Consider the following 12,616-nt stretch of genomic DNA (forward strand, 5'->3'; position numbering starts at 1 on the left):
CCTTCAGGCGACAGTTTACCAATACCGATATACCTATTTCAACAAAAACCTTCCAAAACCAATACCGATATACAGATTTCAACAAAAACCTTCAGCCAATACCGATATAAGGATTTCAACAAAAACCTTCAACCGACAGTTTCCCAATACAGATATACGGATTTCAACAAAAACCTTCAGCCAATACCGATATACGAAATTCAATAAAAACCTTCAGCCAATAGTATATTAATACCGATAAAGAGATTTCAACAAAAACCTTTAGTTAATACCAATACTAATATATGGATTTCAATAAAAACCTTCACCCGATATCAATACCGATCTACAGATTTCACCAAAAACCTTTAGTTAATACCAATACTAATATATGGATTTCAATAAAAACCTTCACCCGATATCAATACCGATCTACAGATTTCACCAAAAACCTTTAGTTAATACCAATACCGATATATGGATTTCAATAAAAACCTTCAGCCGATACAAATACCGATATACAGATTTCAACAAAAACCTTCAGCCAATACCAATACCGATATATGGATTTCAACAAAAACCTTCAGCCAATACCAATACAGATATATGGATTTTAATAAAAACCTTTACCCGATACCAATACAGATATATGGATTTCAATAAAAACTCTCACCCGATACCAATACAGATATATGGATTTCAATAAAAACCTTTAGCCAATACCAATACCGATCTACAGATTTCAGCAAAACCTTCAGCCAATACCAATACTGATATACAGATTTCAACAAAAACCTTCAACCAATATCGATATACAGATTTCAGCAAAAACCTTCAGCCAATACCAATATTGATACATAGATTTTAATAAAAACCTTCACCCGATACCAATACCGATATATGGATTTCAACAAAAACCTTCAGCCAATACCAATACAGATACATAGATTTTAATAAAAACCTTCACCCGATACCAATACCGATATATGGATTTCAATAAAAACCTTCAGCCGATACCAATACCGATATATGGATTTCAATAAAAACCTTTACCCGATACCAATACCGATCTACAGATTTCACCAAAAATCTTTAGCCAATACCAATAACGATATACAGATTTCAACAAAAACCTTCAACGAATACCGATATACAGATTTCAATAAAAACTTTCAGCTGATACCAATACTGATATACGCATTTCAACAAAAACCTTCAGTCGATAGTATACCACTAGCAATACTGATATATGCATTTTAACACAGAGCTTTAGTCGATACCAATATATGGATTTCAACAAAAACCTTTAGCTGATATTAAACCAATACCGATATTGATATTCGGATTTCAACAAAAGCCTTCAGCCTATACCAATACCAGTCAAGTGCATATAAACCTATACAGTAATATATTTTTTTCTCTCCATTAAATTAATGAAAGAGGCATAAGTTAATTAGAACGCAACCATATAATAGAACATATTTATTAAATAAAATGAAAGCCACTGCTGTTGATAAGTGCTGTAAATAAGCTTTGCTGATCAATAAAAGTAGTGCAGTTGATTTCTTTTTGTTCAATATGGTTTAGCCCAAACTAATCAGTAGTTTTGTGTCAGCAGCTGCTTTCCTGATGTAAATCTGAGATTTTGTACATATTAGACTTTGATTTGATATTTTGTACAGATGAAATTTAGATTTTTTCGCAATTATTTATTGCTTTTGCTCTAGGAAAATCTTTACACTATTTAATAGATGTGCAACTAATTGTTCATGTGTGATTAATAACAATCAGTCTCAGCCTTTTTCAGATTATTGCTGATATGCCAGTAGCTTTAAATTAATTCGATATTGGCCTATAAATATCAGCTGGCAGTACTTCTGTGCATCCATGATTTGTTTAAAATTTTCAGACATTTAGCTGAAATGCAAACACCGGTGTTTCCATTGTGTACTTTTTAATATGTTGTGTTACGGTTATATTCAGTAAACATGTATTGAGTGCTTTTATTTATCTTGACACCCAGGGTGAGACAGGTGAGAATCTGGTCAAACTTAAATACACAACAGCAAGTGCTGTGAAGGAGAAAGATGGGAAAATAATGTGTCAGGGAGAGGTTCTATGTGAAGGTAAGTTTAAATATGCTATGTATATATGGCCAATTTATTAGGTACTCTACCTAGTACTAGAACTCTGTTGATTTTTTAACATGGGTTAAGGATTTTGGTCCATACAGGCATGACTGCATCACACAATTACTGCAACAGCACAGCCATGATGTAAACTATGGAGGACCAGTAGTGCCAATTAGAAATAAAATGTTAAATCTAATTATCAATTTAATAATTGAAGCATTAAAATGTGTAAAAATGAATCACAAAATTGATAATTAATGGACAAATAAGTTAACATAATTAAATGTGTTTATTTAAATTGTGTTTTTTAATGGTCATTTAATAAAGTTGTAAAACAATACATTTATAAATAACTTTTAAATGTATAAATAAATGGACAGTTTTATAAATGTTTATTTAAATCAAGTTTTAAAATGCTGATTAATCAAACAATAAAGAGTGTATTAATAATTTAAAATGCATTTAAATGCACAAATTAAATAACTTTTTAAAAAGGCATTTGAAAAATGCTTTTCTCTCTATTTGCCACTTACTTTTCCTTTTCTTTTGCCACATACATTTCTCAAAAAATTGAGTTTAAAAATGCCATTGGATAGTCCACACGTTGGAGCAACCAATAAACTTTCACCTTAAGCCGAGCTAAACCCTCTTTCGCTTAATGTAAATGAAATGCGCACTGTCATTAGACAGAGAGAAAACCATAGCTCAAGACTTAATGCACGGCTGTGTCTCTGTATTTCAAATAATGTATAAAATTAACTAAACCTTTTTCAGCTACATCTGAATGATGAAATAAGAGCTACACAAATCTTTTAGATTATTATTATTAATATTATTATTATTAATAATAATAATAAATTCTTTTTAAATTGTCAATAATTTGATTCTTCATATATTTCCAACCGGCACTTCTAGCCCTCCATAGTAAATCTCTCATTTCATCTCATCCAAATCTGCTCTGTTTGATTACTATCTGGTGGATGTGGAGGCCAACATGGTTGTGTTTAAGATTACTGGTTTCAAGGTAAACCATGGTAAATTTTCTTCACAAAATGAAATAGCAATCAGATACATCAGTCAGAAAAATCCCAATTGGATTATATAAAGCAACTTTATGCATTTTTGTGAAAAACAATATTAACACTGAACTCTGTGGGGTAGTTTTTCAAGAGTAAAAGCAAATGTACCTATTAAAACACAGACAAATATGTACATGAAACCATAGAAACAAAAACAAACAATTCCAAAACGCTAGGATTCATGTGAATGTTGTTTGCCGCAAAATTGCATAAAGCTCCAATTTTTACTTTTTTTTTTTAAATACAAAACATTGTAAAATTCCTTAGGTGTGTGACATTTGCTGTAACATGATATTTTTAGGTCATTAAAAAATAATTAAAAGAATTAGTATTGATAACCATGATCGTTTTGGTTACTAGAATTCTGATAAGAATTTTTCCATACCATAATGCCACAAGGCAGGATGGATCCATGCTTTGTTCTGTATGCAAAATCTGCCCCTACCATCAGAAATTTACATTCGAAATCAAGATTATTCCTGTTAAGCAGACATTTTTCAGTCTTCAATATTGTTCAACCCTTGTTTGAATCAGTGTGTTATTGTTAACTGACAGGAGTGACACTGATGTGATCTTTTTCTGTTGCTGTAGCTCATCTGCTTCAAGTTCTGATGTTTTTTTTGTGTTTAGAGATGATCTTCTGCTCACCTTGGTTAAAACAAGTGATTATTTAAGAAATGTTTGCCTTTTATATCAGTTTGAATCACCTCTTAAGCCATGTTTCACTCCCCCATTCTGATTCTCAGTTAAAACTTTAGCAGATCATTTTGACCCTACATTCAGTAACTATATTAAGTTCTATCATGTGATTGGCTGATAGGATATTTGCATGAACTTGAGAAGGTGTACCTGATAATGTGACCATAACTGTATACATTACGTGCATTTATTAATGGATGAAACGAAGACAACAGTTATTAGATTTTATTTATTAACCTTTGAACCCATGCATTTTATTTAGGTGTGGAACTTCCAAGAATTAATTACAACTTCAATGGAAAGAAGTACAGATATTCATACATGTGTTGTGTAGACGAATCCCCAGTGGCCACAAGGGTATTTGGCGTTTTACTTTTTCACAGTACATTTATGAGCATTTTAATCAGTAAATGCATTTTATTAGAATCAAAATCACAACCCTGGTAATATTAGCTGCATGTTGAAATATTTTTGCAAATCGTTTTTGAATTCTGTGCATTTTCTTCCAGATTGTGAAGTTTGATGCTGACACAAAGCAGCAGATTGAGTGGAAAGGAGATGACGGTTTTGCATCAGAGCCCGTTTTCATTCCCAGGCCTGGTGCAGTTGATGAAGATGATGGTTAGTTATTTAATCATACAGTATTTTATAGTATATTATTTTTATATATCACTTTAACCTAAATTAATCATTAACATATTTGGGAAAAGGTTTAGGCGATTTACAAAAGTTTTCTCTTAGCAAAATAAAAAAAACTTTGCATGACTTTGAGCGCTTATCCTTGTGAGCATTTGAGTGTATGGTTAAAAACTAGCCTAGATCACAATCCGCTGTTAAAAACTTGCCTAGAGTGACATCCGCTGTTAAAAACTAGCCTAGAGCGTCATCTGCTGTTAAGCCAAGTGCTGTTAAAAAATAGCCTAGAGTGCCAACTGCTGTTAAAAACTAGCCTAGAACGACATCTGCTGTTAAAAACTAGCCTAGAGTGCCAACTGCTGTTAAAAACTAGCCTAGAGCGACATCTGCTGTTAAAAACTAGCCTAGAGCGCCATCTGCTGTTAAAAACTAGCCTAGAGTGCCCTCCACTGTTAAAAACTAGCCTAGAGCTTCATCTGCTGATAAAAACTAGCCTATAGTGCCCTCCGCTGTTAGAAACTAGCCTAGATGACCATTAGCTGTTAAAAACTAGCTTCGAGCACCATCTGCTGTTAAAAACTAGCCTAGAGCGACATTCGCTGTTAAACTAACCTAGAGCACCATCTGCTGTTAAAAACTACCCTAGAGCGACATCCACAGTTAAACTAACCTAGAGCACCAACTGCTGTTAAAAGCTAGCCTAGAGTGCCCTCCGTTGTTTAAAAACTAGCCTAGAGTGCCATCCGCTGTTAGAAACTAGCCTAGATGACCATCAGCTGTTAAAAACTAGTCTAGAGCAACATCAGCTGTTAAAACTAGCCTAGAGAACCATCAGCTATTAAAAACTAGCCTAGAGTGAAATCAGCTGTAAAACTAACCTAGAGCACCATCCGCTGTTAAAAACTAGCCTAGAGCACCATCCGCTGTTAAATACTAGCCTAGAGCACCATCTGCTGTTAAAAACCAGCCCAAAGCACCATCTGCTGTTAAAAACTAGCCTAGAGCGACATCTGCTGTTAAAAACTAGCCTAGAGTACCCTCCGTTGTTTAAAAACTAGCCTAGAGTGCCATCTGCTGTTAGAAACTAGCCTAGATGACCATCAGCTGTTAAAAACTAGTCTAGAGCAACATCAGCTGTTAAAACTAGCCTAGAGAACCATCAGCTATTAAAAACTAACCTAGAGTGACATCTGCTGTTAAACTAACCTAGAGGACCATCCGCTGTTAAAAAACTAGCCTAGAGCACCATCCGCTGTTAAAACCTAGCCTAGAGCACCATCTGCTGTTAAAAACTAGCCCAAAGCACCATCTGCTGTTAAAAACTAGCCTAAAGTTCCATCTGATGTAAAATCTAACCTAGAGCACCATCAGCTGTTAAAAACTAACCTAGAGTGACATCTGCTGTTAAACTAACCTAGAGGACCATCCGCTGTTAAAAACTAGCCCAAAGCACCGTCTGCTGTTAAAAACTAGCCCAAAGCACCATCTGATGTAAAATCTAACCTAGAGCACCATCAGCTGTTAAAAACTAAACTAGCCTAGAGCACGATCTGCTATTAAAAACTAGCCTAGAGCGCCATCTGATGTTAAAAACTAGGCTAGTTTTTCAGAATCGATGAAATAAAGAATATCTTTTATAAATGTAAACAATTGTTTTTGCCACAGCTCTAAAATTGTAACTCAACATTTTTTCTGTGTCTTTCTTCTCTTTTAGGTGTAGTTCTGACAGTTATCATTAATAACAAACCTCTGCAGGGTGGCTTTCTACTGGTGCTTGATGCCAAGTCTTTCAAAGAGATTGCCCGGGCATGCTTAGATGTAGAAATTCACATGGACATGCATGGATACTTCATACCAGGCAGCAGCTGAGGGTTTGATGTCTGCCAGCTGTATAGCTATATATATATATTAAACATGAATGTTAAATGTTAGTCCCTTTTTTTACTGTAAATGCAGTAATAATAAAGATAAGTTATTACTGTCATTATGGTCACAGCAACTGTTTGAACTTTTGAAGGGATTCAGGGCTGGATTATAAATTAACAAGGCTGTTTCTGTAGGAAAATGAAGATTGTTCAGATTTTATTCATGCCTGTCTCTCATGCATTAACACGCTGATATTGAACACTGATACACTATGACAAATAGTCAAGGCAACAAATATCTTTATCTTGCTTTAAAGGGCACATAGGTTACCCCTTTTTCATATTTATTATAAGTCTTTTGTGTCCCCTTAATGTGTATGTAAAGTTTCAGCTCAAAACACCAATCAGAGTATTTATTATAGCTGCTTGAAATGTCTGTATTATAGCTGGGATAAGGTTGTTGCTGTTTTTTTGCACTGGGCCTTTAAGGCTAGTCATCCCCGCCCATCGTTCCCACGTGCCTGTCAGCAACATGCTTCAACACGCCCTCGGCTGCCTCAGGAAGCAGATCTAACGTTTGTGAGAAATACTACAGTAAAGCCGCTTTTCCACTGCACACGACATTTTGACACGACTGTCAGAATACGCCCCCTTGTGGCAGCCGCACAGTATTTTCAGTGTTGTCGTGCACCACGGGGGCGAAGCCTGATTCTCACGGTGTCCGAAAAAAAGAACTGCAAAAGTAATAGCCTTTATTCTCTGTGCTTTTATATAGTTTAATGGATGAATGAATACTAGAAACTCATAGAACTCTAAAATATTGGAGGGAATGTGGAGACAACATGAAAAATATATATTTTTATTACTTTCTTACTTACATTTATGAACAATGGAAATGAATGACTTCCGTTCTGTCGCTTGTCGTTTGTCGTGTGCAGTGGAAAGGCGGCTTAAGACCTTTACCAATCAGTTTTTGATGCATTTTTTGTGGAGTTGCAACAGTGAGTTCACGCACACACAGTGCAGACACACAGACACACACACACACATAGCACAGACATGTAGCGCAGACACACACACACACACACACACACACATACATAGCGTAGACATGCAAACACACACACACACATAGCACAGACATGTACCGCTGACACACACACACACATAACACAGACACATAGCGCAGACACACACATACATAGCGTAGACACGCAGACACACACAGACAGTGAGAGAGACACGCGGCTGCGCTGATGAAGTGAATGGCTGTACTTCATTACACACGTGCACACGTTTTAAAACATGCTAAACTTGTAAAACTCACTCTTGATCACGTCTGATGATGGTTGATGATCCTAGCAAACTGAACAGACCTTTTATTCCCGGTTGCCTTGCGCTCATCCTGTCTTGTTGATATGAGTATATGCATTACTACGGAGACATGTTAATGCGCAGAGCTGTCAATCAATATTGGTGGGCGGGGAGACCGCACTCCTACGTCAAGTTGCGGTCGATCTGAAAACTGCTCCAATTAATCCACCGTTTTTATGTTGTTAAATTTGAAAAAAAAAGGGCTGGGTGTGTTTATATCACCCCAGTATGACAGTATATACACTATACTTACACACATGTATGTCCAAACTGCTTTAAAAGTAGATTTTTCACCATAGGTGCCCTTTAATAAGTTAATCAGGTTCAAAACTACATTTTTTAAGTTGTACAAAGATTTTTTTGTCACTTTGATGTGCTGTAAGTTGAAATAACTTGATCATTTCATGTTAACCAACTGCTTGTAATGTTTAATATCTCTTCCACAGTACATATTGGAAACACTGAAACAATACTTAAAAATTTATTTAGTTTTTAAAATGAAGGTGTCACAGTGGTACAGTGGGTAGCTCAATTGCCTCACAGCAAGAAGATCGCTGGTTCAAGCCCCGGCTGGGTTAGTTGGCATTTCTGTGTTCTCCCCGTGTTGGCTTGAGATTCTTTTGGGTGTTCTGCTTTCCTATGTATCAACGTTGCGTACGCACAAAAACTTTGCGTACGCCAGATTTCACGCTTACGTTTGGATTTACTAACGATGAAATGAACATGAGAATGCGCGTTGGTCCACACCAACTACATTTCTGGCATACATGCATTTCTTATTTGTGTTTTTTTTTAACTCCATTGGCGACTCCTAGAGGCAATATTGTTAAATTGCACACTACAAAGTAGCCGTGCAATGGCAGCTGTATGGAACGGAATCATCCACATTTTTAGCAGGTATATAAGGTTTCCATACCATGCAGTTGACAAGCCAAAAAGTTAAGCGCAATTTGCAGCAATTGCCGGTTTTCCCAATCTAATCAGAGAGATCAACTGCACGCACATTGCTATAAAGGCGCCATCTGAAGACGAATTTGCATACATGAATCGGAAACATTTCCATTGAATAAATGTGCAAAATAATATGTGATATTCAAATGCGCTTAACATAATAAACACACTTAATTATGATTCCTACTTGTCTTCAACGTGATGAAGAGTAGGCATAATATGATCTGTAGTGGGGCAAAAAAGAAAAATGAGTTCATCAGACGCTGGATTCAAAACGAGTTCATGATCGAACGTGTCAAAACGTGTTGCCATGCGCTTTACAGCTACGTCGCTAATGCTGCTATAGACTTTACAAAATTTTACACCTTTATATCGGACCATTTCTTTTTTAATTCACTTACTGTGTGATGTTCAGACCCACTGCGTTAACCGCGTCAGCCAAACTCTCCCACTCTATTTTTTTCTTTTGTTATTAATTACGGAGGACAAACTTGCAAAAAACAAGTTTTTTTCCCAGTCTACCTCCAAAAGGAGCACCTCTATGTCACATTCTGTTCAAAGTTTCTCTTTTTGCTTGCTTTTGCCATTGCTTTTTTGTTTGGTCTGGCCAAAGTAGATGAGCATATTCATACAGTGTTGGAGGCAGGGAAGGGTTTTACGTTAATTTGGATGTACAAAGAGAATATGCATATTATTCCAAATTCATAAAGGTTTGGAACCACTTAAGGGTGAGTAAATAGGAAGAAAAAAGCCTCCCTATTTTTTTTTTTTTACATTTATTTATTAATTTTTTTTGGATGAACTATCCCTTTGCGCTGTCATGCAAAATATAATTATACAGACTAGGTGATATTGTCTTAAAAAAATGAATTACATTAAAATTAATTACATTATTAAATAAAAAAATAAAACTTAAAAATAATTAGGCTATAGTTACGAGATTAGGGCACACTTTAATTTGATGGCCTGTTGTTAAGTTACATTGCATCCACATGCCAACTAATTCTCATTATACTAAAAGTAGACTGTTAGGTTGGGGTTAGGGTTAGTGTAAGTTGACATGTACTTGCAAAGTTTCTTATAGTCAGTTTCTGTATCAACATATATTAAGCAGAGAGTCTATTAATACTCAAATGAACCATCAAAATCAAGTGTTACTCGATATTAAAAACCCAAAATTCCTGTTGGTTATTTCCCTTGCCTCTTATTTCCTGTAGGACGTGATTGTAGCTTCATGTGGTGACATTTTTATAGACAAAACCTAGAAAAGGAAATGAGTTAGCACTTTAGTGGGCTATTTCAGATTTCATTGTTCTGAAGTCAAGAGGGTTTTGGGTAAATGACTGAAATAAGGCTGTTTAACATGAGTTTAAGATAGTTTTGTGTTTTATTTTGGGACACAATATAAATCTCACTTTATATTAGACTGCCTTAACTACTATGTACTTACATCAGAAATTAAATGCAAATACTTATTGTGTTGATAATGTATTGCAGAACACTTCTGGTGCTCTTGAGATGGGATACGGGTAGGATTAGGGACTGGTTTGGTGGTATGGATAGGTTTAAGGGTGGGTTAAGGTGTAAGGGATGGTCAACAGTATGTGTACACATGTTCACAGAAATTAGTTACAGATGCAATTGCATGCTGGTATTTAATTTAATCATAAGTACAATGTAAAAACATGTATTCACACAATAGGCACATTCAATTATTTTTTAATTAAACAATTATTGAAAGAGATGTCAAAAATAAACATGATAGGCCCATTTGACCCTGATAAATTAACATACATTTAGATATTTAAGCAAACCCAAAAGCAGGGGCGAAAGCTATTTAGGTTCTTCCACTGTAACGTTATCAACATTCATTCATTCATTCATTCATTTTCTTTTCGGCTTAGTCCCTTTATTAATGTGGGGTCGCCACAGTGGAATTAACCGCCAACTTATACACTACGTTTTTACGCAGCGGATGCCCTTCCAGCCGGAACCCATCTCTGGGAAACCCATACACACTTATTCGCACACATATATACACTACGGACAATTTAGCCTACCTAATTCACCTGTACCGCATGTCTTTGGACTGTGGGGGAAACCGGAGCCCCCGGAGGAAACTCACGCGAACATACAAACTCCACACAGAAATGCCAACTGACCCAGCCGAGGCTCGAACCAGCGACCTTCTTACTGTGAGGCAACAGCGATACCGACTGTGTCGCCCGTTATCAACATTATATTATGAATTATTTTAAATGAATAATTATTAATTTAAAATAAATATTAATTGTACCTTGCTGGAAGACCTCCAGTTTTGTAATACTGCTGTAACAGTTCCTCAGTCATTCATTCATTTTCTTTTCAGCTTAGTCCCCTTATTAATCAGGGGTTGCCACAGGGGAATGAACCCGCCAACTTATCCAGTTGTTTTATGTTTTACGCAGCAGATATGGTTCTTAAGTTAAAAACAAAAACAATTGTACAAATTTGTGTGTGTCTGTATTTTTGCAGCAAAACACAAGAATTGATGCAAATACTATGTTTTGAGAATATAGGGGAATTACCAACTTACGTCACACATAATGTCACACGGGTTCAACCGCACATAGTGGTTGCAAATAAAGACCGTTACAATAGCAAACAAGTCATGTTGTGCGGTAGGATGCCAAAATCGGAAAAAATAGAAAACCTAAATTTTACTGTACACCACACTGCTTTTAATGATAGCCGTAGACGACTTTGGCTAACAGCCATCAGTAGAGCTGAATGGAGTGAGGACCTTATTAAAAATGCTCGGCTCTGCAGTTCTCATTTCACATGAGGTAAGTACTCGATTACTTGATTTTGATTGCAGCTATGATTTCAGCAAAAAACGTTAAATATGGTGAATTAAACTGCAGACACTGAATGCTTAGAATGAAATGTAAAAATTTAAGTTCACACTGCCATGCAGGTGCAGTTCACTGTCAGAATGCAGTTGTTTTGCTTGTTGATGATTACCCAGGCCATCATGTATAGCTCCTTCTTCTTTCCTTGTCTTTGGCTAGGCAGAACCTCGGTTTTTTGCACTACAGAGTTTTGAATCTGGAAGTAATGGAACATAATTTCTTGCACATGACCACACAGAACATGTTGGCATCCAAAGACTTGTAGGCCTTTAAATTCTCTCTTGTAAAACCATGTCGAGTTTCAATGAGATAGTTGTATATTTTGGGCTGGATGCTTGGCCATTTCGACTTATCCAATATCCATTGGGAGGGTGCTACCGCAAATGGACCTGTCAGATGAACACCGCTCACTTTAACATTAATTTTGCCTAATAACTGTGTTTAACACTGGGTGACGAGCTGTTTCAATACCCTGAAAGCATTATATAATTATTATATGTAATCAATATAACTTATCTCTAATACAACAACAAACATTCCCTCGCTGTAAATGCTTGCACTCCTGGTTTTTTCTGCAACCTCGCTGCATGCGCATCCTGAATGTTTACAAACTGATAATTCGCTTATAAATGTACCTGCAAAATCTGGCACTGATTATAATGGGGATTATATTGGGTTTTAATGGAAACCTTTTATGGACATTTTTGCCATCTATTATTTGCATATTCAAACTAATAAATTCTAATGGAATATGTCCCAAAAACACACTAGAAAACATTCAAATGTACAGGTTTAAAAGTCAAAATATGATTGTAATTGTTTAATTATATTCGTAACCTATTAGAATCTTTTGTGATGGTTTCCTTTATTTCATTTTGGTTCCTTGGTAATAATAATAGCAAAATAACTATAATAATAATAATTGTATATATGAAAAAAATGTTTTGTCCACATAAATTAATCAACAAAGTAACACTTTAGTTTAAGTATTTTTACTAACAAAAAGTAAA

The 12,616-nt window shown here is 35.7% G+C and overlaps 1 protein-coding gene across 6 annotated transcripts in view; it reads left to right on the plus strand.

The window, feature by feature from the left end:
• The window catches only part of bco1 (beta-carotene oxygenase 1), a 28,897-nt gene extending 22,388 nt beyond the window's left edge, over positions 1-6,509 (plus strand). For all 6 annotated transcript variants that reach the window (XM_073907183.1, XM_073907184.1, XM_073907187.1 and 3 more), the window contains 4 exons: positions 2,003-2,105; positions 4,152-4,246; positions 4,399-4,510; positions 6,240-6,509. In XM_073907183.1, the coding sequence (XP_073763284.1) occupies positions 2,003-2,105; positions 4,152-4,246; positions 4,399-4,510; positions 6,240-6,394 (465 nt within the window). In that variant the 3' untranslated portion in view covers positions 6,395-6,509. The remainder of the gene's footprint in view (positions 1-2,002; positions 2,106-4,151; positions 4,247-4,398; positions 4,511-6,239) is intronic.
• Positions 6,510-12,616: the final 6,107 nt, after the last annotated feature.

Source organism: Danio rerio, chromosome 7 (assembly GCF_049306965.1).
Source record: "Danio rerio strain Tuebingen ecotype United States chromosome 7, GRCz12tu, whole genome shotgun sequence".
In the NCBI taxonomy this organism is placed as follows: domain Eukaryota; kingdom Metazoa; phylum Chordata; class Actinopteri; order Cypriniformes; family Danionidae; genus Danio; species Danio rerio.